The sequence below is a fragment of the Oncorhynchus masou genome, chromosome 29 (assembly GCF_036934945.1).
Source record: "Oncorhynchus masou masou isolate Uvic2021 chromosome 29, UVic_Omas_1.1, whole genome shotgun sequence".
Taxonomy (NCBI): Eukaryota; Metazoa; Chordata; class Actinopteri; order Salmoniformes; family Salmonidae; genus Oncorhynchus; species Oncorhynchus masou.
The window spans coordinates 52940246-52953858 of record NC_088240.1 but is presented as its reverse complement, the minus strand read 5'-3'; the positions used below and the strand labels follow the sequence as shown (position 1 = coordinate 52953858).

At 42.0% G+C, this 13613-nt stretch overlaps 1 protein-coding gene across 1 annotated transcript; it reads left to right on the top strand.

Annotated features, from left to right (window-relative positions):
• Positions 1-2492: 2492 nt before the first annotated feature.
• LOC135519985 (protein cornichon homolog 4) lies at positions 2493-13478 on the top strand. The gene is made up of 5 exons (XM_064945276.1): positions 2493-2586; positions 2841-2909; positions 11020-11132; positions 12129-12269; positions 12462-13478. The coding sequence occupies exons 1-5, from the start codon at positions 2518-2520 to the stop codon at positions 12487-12489; spliced, it is 420 nt and encodes a 139-aa protein (XP_064801348.1). The 5' UTR covers positions 2493-2517; the 3' UTR covers positions 12490-13478.
• The last annotated feature ends 135 nt before the right edge of the window (positions 13479-13613 follow it).

Sequence of the window (13613 nt, the reverse complement as noted above, 5' to 3'; positions counted from 1 at the left end):
ATCCTACTACAAGTCTCAAATCACTGTAGCACGATACTCTCATCACCCCACTGGAACCATCGACACGGCTGTCTTATCTTCAAATAAGCAGCTTCATGAGCTAATGGAAGAGTGAACTCAGTAGTTCTGTTCAGGACTACACAATGGACAAGGGAATCCACACGCAAACACATTCATGATTTCTTATTCCAAGCGGGCGGTGGTTCGTGTGCAAACAATATGATTAGAGTTACTGTGAGAATAATTCTGAAATGTCTCTCTCTCGCTCGCTCGCTGGGTAAAATGCCATATTGTGTCAGTCCGCTAGGAACCTACAGTGCCTTGCGAAAGTATTCGGCCCCCTTGAACTTTGCGACCTTTTGCCACATTTCAGGCTTCAAACATAAAGATATAAAACTGTATTTTTTTGTGAAGAATCAACAACAAGTGGGACACAATCATGAAGTGGAACGACATTTATTGGATATTTCAAACTTTTTTAACAAATCAAAAACTGAAAAATTGGGCGTGCAAAATTATTCAGCCCCCTTAAGTTAATACTTTGTAGCGCCACCTTTTGTTGCGATTACAGCTGTAAGTCGCTTGGGGTATGTCTCTATCAGTTTTGCACATCGAGAGACTGAAATTTTTTCCCATTCCTCCTTGCAAAACAGCTCGAGCTCAGTGAGGTTGGATGGAGAGCAAAGTTCAAGGGGGCCGAATACTTTCGCAAGGCACTGTATGTCTCATGTAGTACGTGTGTGTATTCTGTGTTATTATTTAGTTAGCTAGTACATAAATAATTAAAACAATTTGTGTAGTACTGAATAATGCGCAAGGCTGGGTTTTTTGCAGATGCAAGGAGGTAATGATTAATAAGATGACTGTTTATCGATGTAATAGATATATACTTTTATAGAGTTTAATTCAGGCGATGGTAACTCTTTAACCTCTTCTATGGTGCCCCAAATCCTAATGAGTTAATTGTTACATGATTAATTTAATCGGGTAACAATTAAACATAGTTAGTGGATTAAATAAATAACAGTCATCAGATTACTGAAGGAAAAGTCACGACAATGTCCTGCATGCCCACAGTATGCCAATCATTCATTTATTTTCTTCTCTTTTTATGCTCACCGTAAGTGTCATGAAAAGCCAGAAAACTCAGTAGGTTGATATGTTACGGGCCCTCTGGAAAGTACTAACATATGCCCCTGACCGCAGTGGTGTAGGATGTAAACTATGTATATGAGCAACTTGCTCTTTTTTAAAGACTAAGCTATAACTGCCACAAAATTAGTCAACTACCACCATGGAAATACCTATAGGCAGCTGAGTCCACAAAGTTTCTTCAAGAATGTCCTTTTCTAATTTTCTTTTAAAATACAAAATTGATACAGATGTAATGTGCTGATTCGCTTCACTACAGATCTGACTCATCACACAACTCTTCAAGAGAGCCACTACGCTCCAGATCGCCTTCTGTGCTCAGAGGACCTTGATGAGGCTCTACCCCATCAAACCATGCTTATTAATCATTAATCAAATAATACATTTGGCCTTTATATACTCTGTGTCCCAGTCTTTCTATGCATGTAATATCTGTGGGTGAATTATGAAACAATTACTGTATGCCGATGTGCGAAAAATTGTGATTTAGATTTATTTTTGCCATTGCTTGATCTGTTTAAAATGTAAGAATATGTTGCATATTAACTTTAATTGCTGACTATGGAAACAAATAGTAATGTAATGAACAATGTTTTCAATATCCAACTTTATCCTCAGCAATACATTTTACAGTACACTCTTAAAAAAAAGGTGTTATCTAGAATCTTAAAGGGTTATTCGGCTGTCCCCATAGGAGAACCCTTTGAAGAACCCTTTTTGGTTCCAGGTAGAACCCTTTCCACAGAGGGTTCTACGTGGACAGCTGAAGAACCCTTTTGGAACCTTTTTTCCCCTAAGAGTGTAGGTAACAAGCTGTAGTCAGGTGGTCGTTACCAGGTTATGATGAGATCTTAACTGTGACCAGTTGGCTGCATAACATAGAGGTCACAATTATGACCAACTGCTCGTATGGTGGTCAGAAAAATACGTCATATTCTGGTCAGTAAAAATATTGTAGTGACCTGGCTAGATCCTAAATGAACTAATGGATTGCGTTTACGAATTCCCAGTTTATTAACCAAACTCAACACAGGTTACCATTTGGCCGTAGGCCACGCCAAATAAATGAAGGAAACCAGTATCAAACAATGGTGACCCATCTCTTGTTAAGACCAGACGTAAAGAAGGAGAATAGCATATGGTCTTAAACTTGCGGTGCTAGTTGAACTACATGTAGTTCACTGCAGGCTATGCTTTGTACTGTAGGCTATTTTTATTTGTATTATACTGTAGGTCTGTCTCATGGGCGGTAGTTTGTACTATCTACTACAGTACGAGAGGTGGCAGCATAGGTAAAAGCAGACTAACAATTTGCACCTATTTTCAAAATAACCGGAAATCAGCAGTGAATGCGGAAAACGAAAGATGGAGGCGGCTGTGTTCATTCTATCGCTGGTCGACTGCTGTGCTTTGATTTTTCTGGCTGTGTACTTCGTATCCTTTGCTTGAACGTTAGCTAATACGTTGTGTACTGTATCACTATTGGTATGCTCAATACGTTTTTAGCGCTCGTGCTTTGTGGGCACCTGTCTGTGGCAGACGGTGCTAGTTAACGTTGGCATCAATCCAATCCGTGCTGCTCTGTTTTGATAAACGGACGTTGGCGAACTAGAGAAACTGTTACTGTATAGCTAGCCTGATGAATCTCTGCCCAGACAGTTTACATACCTTAACTTGAACATGAATAGATAATTACCCTCTCCGATCTAGAGTGTGACTACATCAATGCACGAGCCTGCTGTTCGAAGTTAAACAGAGTAAGCACAGTTGTCATTGGTCATCTTTCAAATATATATATTTTTGCATGCACACACAGCTAGCTGGCTCTCGAGAACCCAGGGGGCATAGTCTTCCTTTGGGGCTCTCGGTTAAAGGTGTAGACCACCGCTGGCTCACTGTAAATGATATAATCCCGACACTGTTTTAACGGTTAGAAACATTCAATCTCGTTTGCGATAAGGCTTTGGAAACCTCTGGGATTTAGCTTTCACATTAGCGATAAATTATATTTCAAATACCAAAAGATACACTTGTGAATCGTAAATCGAGCATCACCGGGCCACATTTTGGTGTGCCGGCGTTTTCCAATGATCTTGAATTTGGGATTTCGTTTTAGGTAATTGCTGGCAGAGCATCCAGCTAATTAAGAGAGATATCCCACCTTGTTACCCACTCCACACATCCGGGAGGCAGCCTGTGGTCAAAACGAATGCAATCATTATTTTTGACCACAGAACGGGTTAACCGGGCAGGCTATATCGAACTCCCTTCATTGGAACATTAGATTCCGTCTGGAGTATTTAAAAAAATAAAATAATTACACAGCAGGGTGTAACTTTGCCAAACTGTGTACTGTAAGTGTATCTTTTGTGTGTTTTTTCATCGCTGATATGAAAGTTAAAGCTGCAATATGTAACTTTTTGGCCACTGGTTACAGACCTGTCATTCTCATTGAAAGCAAGTCTTTATTTTTATTTTTTATTTCACCTTTATTTAACCAGGTAGGCAAGTTGAGAACAAGTTCTCATTTACAATTGCGACCTGGCCAAGATAAAGCAAAGCAGTTCGACACATACAACGACACAGAGTTACACATGGAGTAAAACAAACATACAGTCAATAATACAGTATAAACAAGTCTATATACGATGTGAGCAAATGAGGTGAGATAAGGGAGGTAAAGGCAAAAAAAGGCCATTGTGGCAAAGTAAATACAATATCGCAAGTAAAACACTGGAATGATCGATTTGCAATAGAAGAATGTGCAAAGTAGAAATAAAAATAATGAGGTGCAAAGGAGCAAAATAAATAAAATAAATACAGTAGGGAAAGAGGTAGTTGTTTGGCCTAAATTATAGGTGGGCTATGTACAGGTGCAGTAATCTGTGAAACTGCTCTGACAGTTGGTGCTTAAAGCTAGTGAGGGAGATAAGTGTTTCCAGTTTCAGAGATTTTTGTAGTTCGTTCCAGTCATTGGCAGCAGAGAACTGGAAGGAGAGGCGGCCAAAGAAAGAATTGGTCTAAGAAAGGGTAGATCTGTTGTGTGTGCGCATCCTATGCTTCCGTTACATTTAGTTGTCGCGTCTTTACTTTAGGTTTTGTACACCATCTTCATTCAAACAGCTGAAAATACAATATTTTTGGTTATGGAAATATATTTCACAGCAGTTTAGACGCTACAATGATTCTCTACACTATACTGGCTTGTTTTGTGAGAAACTGAAATTACACTAACGTAGAATTTTAGCAACCAGGAAATGGCGTTGCATTTTTATTAAGTTCCAAACATTTCCAAAATCCTATTGCAAGCAAAGTGTATTTACGTTTAGACAGACCATTTGGGTAGGGTCAGGACATTTCCAACTGCAAAAAGGGATGTGGAGTGCCATAGAGCACCACAGTGGAGGTGTCATAATACCCATAAAACCTGTCAAACAGGAAAGTGGTTTCAATTGTTTTCAACCATTAATTTTTCCCATAGGGGATTTTTAGAAACATTTCAAATAAAGGGCTGGGTTTCGTGTAGGCTTACCCTGTCAAGATGTTTTGATAACCATGTAAATCTATCTCGGAGAAGGTGACTTGTCAATATATTATGCTTTATTTACTATGATTTGAAAATGCTAATTAAGATCAAAGTAGACATGCAAAACGACAAATCCCAGCAAGCTCCTGCAGAACATCGCAAGCTGACACCTTTGCTAACAGGTATTGTGTCAATTTACAACTTGCATAAGGCAGTTCAAAGTATTGTCCATTTAAATACATTTAGACAATTTATTCATTACTACATTTACCTAACATTAGATAGTTAATCCAGAGATTCCTACCTTTGCCTTGATTCGGCAGTCCCGTCCAGATTATCATTGCATTTGTAGTTCTTTATGATAGCCACATCAGCAGCTAATTAGCAGTTCATTTTTGGTGGGTAAATACAGGCAAATATATTGATAAAAGTTACTTTATCCTAGAGTGATTTACACAGTTATCAAAAAGTTATGCAAGGGTAAGCCTACATGAAACATATCCCTTATGCATGCATGAGAGCATCAGCTGTTCCGGACGACTGTGATCACGCTCTCCGTAGCCGCTGTGAGGAAGATCTTTAAACAGGTTAACAATCACAAGGCCGCGGGGCCAGACGGATTACCAGGACGTGTGCTCCAGGCTGACCAACTGGCAGGTGTCTTCACTGACATTTTCAACATGTCCCTGATTGAGTCTGTAATACCAACATGTTTCAAGCAGACCACCATAGTTCCTGTGCCCAAGAACACTTAAGGAAACCCACCTAAATGACTACAGACCCGTAGCACTCACTTCCGTAGCCATGAAGTGTTTCGAAAGGCTGGTAATGGCACACATCAACACCATTATCCCAGAAACCATAAACCCACTCAATTTGCATACCACCCAAACAGATCCACAGATGATGCAAACTCTATTGCACTCCAAACTGCCCTTTCCCACCTGGACAAAAGGAACACCTACCGGAGAGTGCTATTCATTGACTACAGCTCAGCATTCAACACCATAGTACCCTCAAAGCTCATCACTAAGCTAATGACCCTGGGACGAAATACCTCCCTCTGCAACTGGATCCTGGACTCCCTGACGGGACGCCCCCAGGTGGTGAGGGTAGGTAGCAACACATCTGCCACGCTGATCCTCAACACTAGAGCCCCTCAGGGGTGCTTGCTCAGTCCCCTCCTGTACTCCCTGTTCACCCACGACTGCGTGGCCAGGCATGACTCCAACACCATCATTAATTGTCAAAGACCCCGTCATTAAGTTTGCAGACAACACAACAGTGGTAGGCCTGATCACTGACAACAACAAGACTGGCTATAGGGTGGAGGTCAGAGACCTGGCCGTGTGGTGCAAGAATAACAACCTATCCCTCAACGTAACCAAGACTAAGGAGATGATTGTGGACTACGGGAAAAGGAGGACCGTTCACGCCCCCATTCTCATCAACGGGGCTGTAGTGGAGCAGGTTGAGAGCTTCAAGTTCCTTGGTGTCCACATCACCAACAAACTAGAATGGTCCAAACACACCAAGACAGTTGTGAAGAGAACGACAAAGCCTATTCCCCCTCAGGAAACTAAAAAGATTTTGCATCGGGTCCTCATATCCTCAAAAGGTTCTACAGCTGCAACATCAAGAGCATCCTGACTGGTTGCATCACTGCCTTGTACGGCAACTGCTCGACCTCCGACCGCAAGGCACTACAGAGGGTAGTGCGTACGGCCCAGTGCATCGCAGCTAAGCTGCCTGCCATCCAGGACCTCTACACCAGGCGGTGTCAGAGGAAGGCCCTAAAAATTGTCAAAGGCCCCACAGCCACCCCAGTCATAGACTGTTCTCTCTACTACCGCATGGCAAGCGCCGGAGCGCCAAGTCTAGGACCAAAAGGCTTCTCAACAGCTTTTACCCCCAAGCTGTAAGACTCCTGAACAGGTAATCAAATGGCTACCGGGACTCTTTGCATTGTTTGTCCCCCCCCCCCCCACAACCCCTCTTTTACGTTGCCACTCTCTATTTATCATATATGCATAGTCACTTTAACTTTACATTTGTGTACGTACTACCTCAATTAGCCCGACTAACCGGTGCGCCCGCACATTGGCTACCCGAACTATATGCATTGTGTCCCACCACCCGCCAACCCCTCTTTTACGCTACTGCTACTCTCTGTTTATCATATATGCATAGTCACTTTAACAATACCTACATGTGCATACTACCTCAATTAGCCTGACTAACCGGTGCCTGTATATAGCCTCGCCACTGTTATTTTTCAATGTATTTTTACTGTTTTTTTTTTTTTTAAATTTCTATATCTATTGTTCACCTGCTACCTATTTTTTACTTAAAATTTGCCCTGTTGGCTAGTAAGCATTTCACTGTAAGGTCTACTACACTTGTTGTATTTGGCACAAGTGACAAAAAAACACTGCTTTGATTATTTTAAGTGTTTCTGAAATCCCCTATGGGGAAAAAGCAATGGTGGAAAATTTATTGGAACCATTTCCCTGTTCGACCGCTTGATTCCATGGGTATTATGACTCATACTGTGGTACTCTATAGGACTCATGATAAGTACAAGCTGTGCACCTGAGTGCAGAGCAGATATGAGACAGAACCTCATATTTTGTTAATGTTGGTATAGGTTTAAGGGAGTGAAATATTATTTATTTCTTTAGAATAAGGGTTACATGGAGAAAATCGGACCTATCTGAAGTGAAAATGGCTGGCCCTCCCTACAGTAAAATATATTTGACCTAAACCCTCCCTGAACGCTTAAAAAAATCAGCCCTCCCCTATACCCAAAATACTAATTAACACACAAAGTGGATAGCAACTTTGACTCTCCTGAACTGCCACTGTAGTCCTACACAGCACAGCCATTGGTTAGACAGCAAACAAAAACATTTTTGATTAGCAAAAGCAGAGCAGGCCAGGGCTCAGGGTTGGATTATCCATTGCAGTGTGTAATGCAGCCTAGTTTCATTTACACCATCCCAGCAGCTATCTTAGAAATATAACTTTGCTCTGTGCTTCTCAAGCATGCACTTCATAGCCGATAGGCTATGGATCGTTTGATTGAGACCACGCTAAATAGCCTATATGCTATGGCTCATTTGATTTGAGACCACACTAAATAGCCTATAGGCACACTTGATATTGACTGCCCAGCGGAGAATCAGGGATGAGGGGTGGTATCGGACACACATTGATATATAGCCTAATAAGCACCTACTTCTAAATCTCAGAGAAATATTGACATTTCAATCTACACTGCTCAAAAAAATAAAGGGAACACTAAAATAACACATCCTAGATCTGAATGAATGAAATATTCTTATTAAATACTTTTTTCTTTACATAGCTTAATGTGCTGACAACAAAATCACACTATCAATGGAAATCAAATTTATCAACCCATGAAGGTCTGGATTTGGAGTCACACTCAAAATTAAAGTGGAAAACCACACTACAGGCTGATCCAACTTTGATGTAATGTCCTTTAAAACAAGTCAAAATGAGGCTCAGTAGTGTGTGTGGCCTCCACGTGCCTGTATGACCTCCCTACAATGCCTGGGCATGCTCCTGATGAGGTGGCGGATGGTCACCTGAGGGATCTCCTCCCAGACCTGGACTAAAGCATTTGCCAACTCCTGGACAGTCTGTGGTGCAACGTGGCGTTGGTGGATGGAGCGAGACATGATGTCCCAGATGTGCTCAATTGGATTCAGGTCTGGGGAATGGGCGGGCTAGTCCATAGCATCAATGCCTTCCTCTTGCAGGAACTGCTGACACACTCCAGCCACATGAGGTCTAGCATTGTCTTGCATTAGGAGGAACCCAGGGCCAACTGCACCAGCATATGGTCTCACAAGGGGTCTGAGGATCTCATCTCGGTAGCTAATGGCTGTCAGGCTACCTCTGGTGAGCACATGGAGGGCTGTGCGGCCCCCCAAAGAAATGCAACCCCACACCATGACTGACCCACCGCCAAACCGGTTATGCTGGAGGATGTTGCAGGCAGCAGAACGTCCTCCACGGCGTCTCCAGACTCTGTCACGTCTGTCACATGTGCTCAGTGTGAACCTGCTTTAATCTGTGAAGAGCACAGGGCACAAGTGGCGAATTTGTCAATCTTGGTGTTCTCTGGCAAATGCCAAACGTCCTGCACGGTGTTGGGCTGTAAGCACAACCCCCACCTGTGGACGTCGGGCCCTCATACCACCCTCATGTAGTTGTTTCTGACCATTTGAGCAGACACATGCACATTTGTGGCCTGCTGGAGGTCATTTTGCAGGGCTCTGGCAGTGCTCCTCCTGCTCCTCCTTGCACAAAGGCGGAGGTAGCGGTCCTGCTGCTGGGTTGTTGCCCTCCTACAGCCTCCTCCACATCTCCTGATGTACTGGCCTGTCTCCTGGTAGCGCCTCCATGCTCTGGACACTACGCTGACAGACACAGCAAACCTTCTTGCCACAGCTCGCATTGATGTGCCATCCTGGATGAGCTGCACTACCTGAGCCACTTGTGTGGGTTGTTGACTCCGTCTCATGCTACCACTAGAGTGAAAACACCGCCAGCATTCAAAAGTGACCAAAACATCAGCCAGGAAGCATAGGAACTGAGAAGTGGTCGGTCTGTGGTCACCACCTACAGAACCAGTCCTTTATTGGTGGTGTCTTGCTAATTGCCTATAATTTCCACCTGTTGTCTATTCCATTTGAACAACAACATGTGAAATGTATTGTCAATCAGTGTTGCTTCCAAAGTGGACAGTTTGATTTCACAGAAGTGTGATTGACTTGGAGTTACATTGTGTTGTTCAAGTGTTCCCTTTATTTTTTTGAGCAGTGTATTACAAGTTACATAATCCTCCCCTGGACTAGATTAAGAAAATACTAACCCCTCCCCTTGACTAAAATTGATAAAGCATGACCCTCCCCCATTTTCCTTCAGGTAACCATTCTCTAAATGTTAATCCATACCTAAATCCATTTGAATGAAATCACTTTTTTGTCAGGATCCCTTTTTGATTTAAACAAAACTTTCCATACATGTTTGCCCATGGGAAAAGTGGTCAGAAAGTGACTTTTTGGACCTGATTGCCAAAAGGTTCAGGAGATAAAGATGCTAACAGTTTACCAATTTTGCGTACCCCACCATACCATGAGACATCCATGCCTTCTTCACTGGAAAAGATAGTTGGAGTTTAATATAATTTAAAAGCTTACAAACAGTTTTGTCAAAGTATTTTATTTATTGGAGAAAAAAAAATGGAATATAAATTGTCATTTAAAAAAAAAGCTTTTAATGTAAAGGATCAAGAGCAAATATTTTCATATTGTCATATATCCTATTTCACACCATCTAAGGTTTCTGTGTTGTGCCCGCCATCGGTTGAGACACAACATGCTCTTGAATACAGGTTGGGTGTCATTTCAATCATAGAAATATAATTCATAGAATGGAACTATCCCTTCAGGCCACTGCAATTTAGCTGGTACACTATTGACATTTTAAATTGAATTGACATTTAAACTTCTAATTACTACCACAAAGATGACCATCGTCGACTGTCAACGTAAATAGTTTTGCCAATTCTATTATCTATATTTCTATGGTTTCAATAGGTTTTCTATGGACGATTGACAGTATAATTTGAAACAACAGGTATACCCATTCCAGTCAACATTCGCTGATGTGTGGACCTCCAACCATCTTTATGGTACCATTTGAAATTTGACGTTTCAATTTTATTCCCATATGTGTACATTTATCAGCCAAAACATGACACCAACCCTTTATTCGGGAGCAGGTTGTGTCTTAACCGATGACACAACACAAAAATCTTGTCAAATAGGGTCTAAGCTACAGCATATGCGAATAGCGTTTTTAGATAATTGACAAAGGTAAAAAAAAAAAAAGATATTACAAAAATAAATCTACAAATTATCAAACAATTTGACAACCCTGTTTGTAAGCTTTTAAATTATATAAATCTCATCCGTTTATCTTTTCCAGTGATGACGACGTGGTATGGGGGGGGTATGCAAAATGGGTTAACTTTGAGCACCTTTATTTCGTTTTGGAATTCAGGTCCCAAAAGTCACTTTCTGAGCATTTCTACAATGGTTAAATAGGCCTATGTATGGAAGGTTTCATTCAAATCAAAAGAGGTGCAGTCAAAAAGTTACTGAATTCAAATGGATTTACCCTACATGTAGTTAGTAACTTTCAGCTTCCTGACTTATACTTCTGTGGCCCGTTGTCTCCAGTTGTTTTTTTATCTATTGTGTCCTGTATGCTTGTGCTCATATACTTTTCATAATGTGTATCTGCAGTGGGTTGTACCAGAGCTGGTAGGCCAGGCCCTGGCAACAGTGCTGATGCTCGTCTCGCTGCACTGGTTTGTCTTCCTACTCAACCTGCCTGTGGCCGCCTGGAACATGTACAGGTAAATACGCCGTACCCGCTGTTTGAGATGACAACTGAATGTTAATGATCAACGGCAACTTCTTTTCTTATGTGAACAGTAAAGCCACTTTTGTGTATGAGTAGTGAGGGGTCCACACAGAGATGTCATCAGTGGCTGTGTGTAAACCTTACGATACACTTTATTTTTAAATTTTTTAAATTCATTTTGTGACGTCAGCATACAAACACAACACAATAAGTTACATGCAGTACTGTAAACTGGAAAGTTAGTATACAAATCACACATTTCCATTTTCACATATTCTACTGTCTGACCGTGTATTGGGCCTGCGTCTGTCCTATGTCCCACTGTTTACCAGGCTGATGGCTCATGGAATGAAACTTACCTTCCTCCTATTCTTACTGAACAGTGAGACCCTTAATCGCCTTCTGGAGGGCAGCAGCTCAAATCATTGGGCAAGATTGTGTGTGGGTTCCTCTATGATGCTCTTGACTTTGTCCCTTGCCTGTTTATCATGGTGGCTCGGAAGCCCCCTGTATTGCAGCCCACAGAGCTTGAACCCCAGGTTCACAGTCCACCTGTGGACACCCTTATTAGCCACTGACTGCCCACCGTACCAGGCCAGGAAACAGAAAGCCAGCACACTCTCTATATGGCAGGTGTATGATGTTCTGAGTGTTGGCATTAACAGAGGGTGTGCTGTCCATGATGGTTCCCAGGTACCTACAACTCCACATTCTCTATCTCTTCACCAATCCGGACTAGGTGGCTCACTGTGTCTGCCTTCCCCCAGAAATCAGTGATGTTATTGAACTTCCCCCAGGAAGTGACGTTATTGAACTTGACATCCTGCTAAGCAGGAAGTCCAGCACCCACAAGTAATACTATAACTACCCTAGCCCATGTAAGCCCTTTTCAAACTCCCCAACTCTTAGAGATATATGCCAACCCCAAGCAGTTGTTCTTTTGTCTCAAGTGTTGTTAGTTTTCCTCTACCTATTGTTTATCCGACAGGGTTTGGAAGGTGCCCATGGGAAACATGGGGGTGTTTGACCCCACTGAGATCCACAACCGGGGACAACTCAAGTCTCACATGAAAGAGTCCATGATCAAACTCGGCTTCCACCTGCTCTGCTTCTTCATCTACCTGTACAGGTAAGAGACTGGCCCTTCCTGTCTGGTATTCTATATGCTAGCCGCTGTCATGTGTTACACTACTAACGTAGCTAATCTTACTGCTTCTTCATTTATTGCTTAGTACAGGATAACTTTGATGTTTAGCCTGAGCTTAAGTTTAGTTTTATAGTCACTTCATCACTTGTCACACACTTCCTTTCTCCTCCACAGCATGATCCTGGCACTGATCAACGATTGAGATCCCCATGGCTGTTTTAATCCAATTGGCCAAATCACAAACTAATCGGTATGTGGTGCTCAATATGTCTTGGTCCTCAGTCCTCTGCTCAGCTGGAGTCACATGACCTTACCCCCCCCCCCCCTCTCCCTTCTGTGTTCTCATAACTGCCCTGGAATTGTGTGCGCGCTCGCTTGTGCACATGGGTATGTGTGTGTTCTTTCGTTCAGCCTGTGTCCAACAATGCTGTCCATGCACTGATTCTCTGGGCAGATGGAAAACGTGAGAATTGTACAGGTGCATACAATTTAGCATTTACAGCCAAGAGCCAATCACAACAGCTAGAACATCCTCTTGCAACATGGTGAATGCCATATTTGATTGTCCATTTTTTTTGTTTGTTTCTCTTGTCAACATGCTGGAAAATCCTTGAATTTAATATCCTTTGCAGAATACTAACCTGCGTTTTGGCGATCTATTTCTATTATATTTTCTCTCTTAACATCAATAAGTTATAGATCTGACATCCCCTGACTGCTGAAAGGTTCACATTTGATTGGTATTATAAAACAAAAAGTGTTCTCAGGGGAATACATGCAGCTGGATTGGAAAATGGTTTTATCACTCTGTGTATCAATGGGCAATATAACCTTGGGCTCGATTCAATCCATAGCGCTGAAGCGCAATTTCATTTAAGGCCATTTCCAATTGAGCTGACATGCAGCATTTATCACAAATGCGGGAACATTGCCTTTTAAATTTGTATCGCGCTTCAGATTGAATCAAAGCCCTCGTCTGTATGATAGTTGTATGCCAGAAGCACATTTATGTCAATGTGAACACTTCATTTGTACAGTTTGAGAATGACCATGTTCCAGCCAAATGTACTCCATGGGGAAGGGCGCGTGTCTCCGATTGTTTAACTCAAACTAAAATCACTGTCAAGTTTCATTTTTGCTTTTGAAAATAATTTGTGGGGTTTCTTAAATAAATAAACTTGAAAGAGAACACTTGGGTGTCTTTTTCTTGTGAGATTGTATCAACCCGTATTGAGGTAGGGCTAATACAAAGTAAAACCTGGGGAGATTTACGCATGTTCTGAGAATATAATCATTTCTGTGGCTGTGTTTCGTAAGCTGCTAATC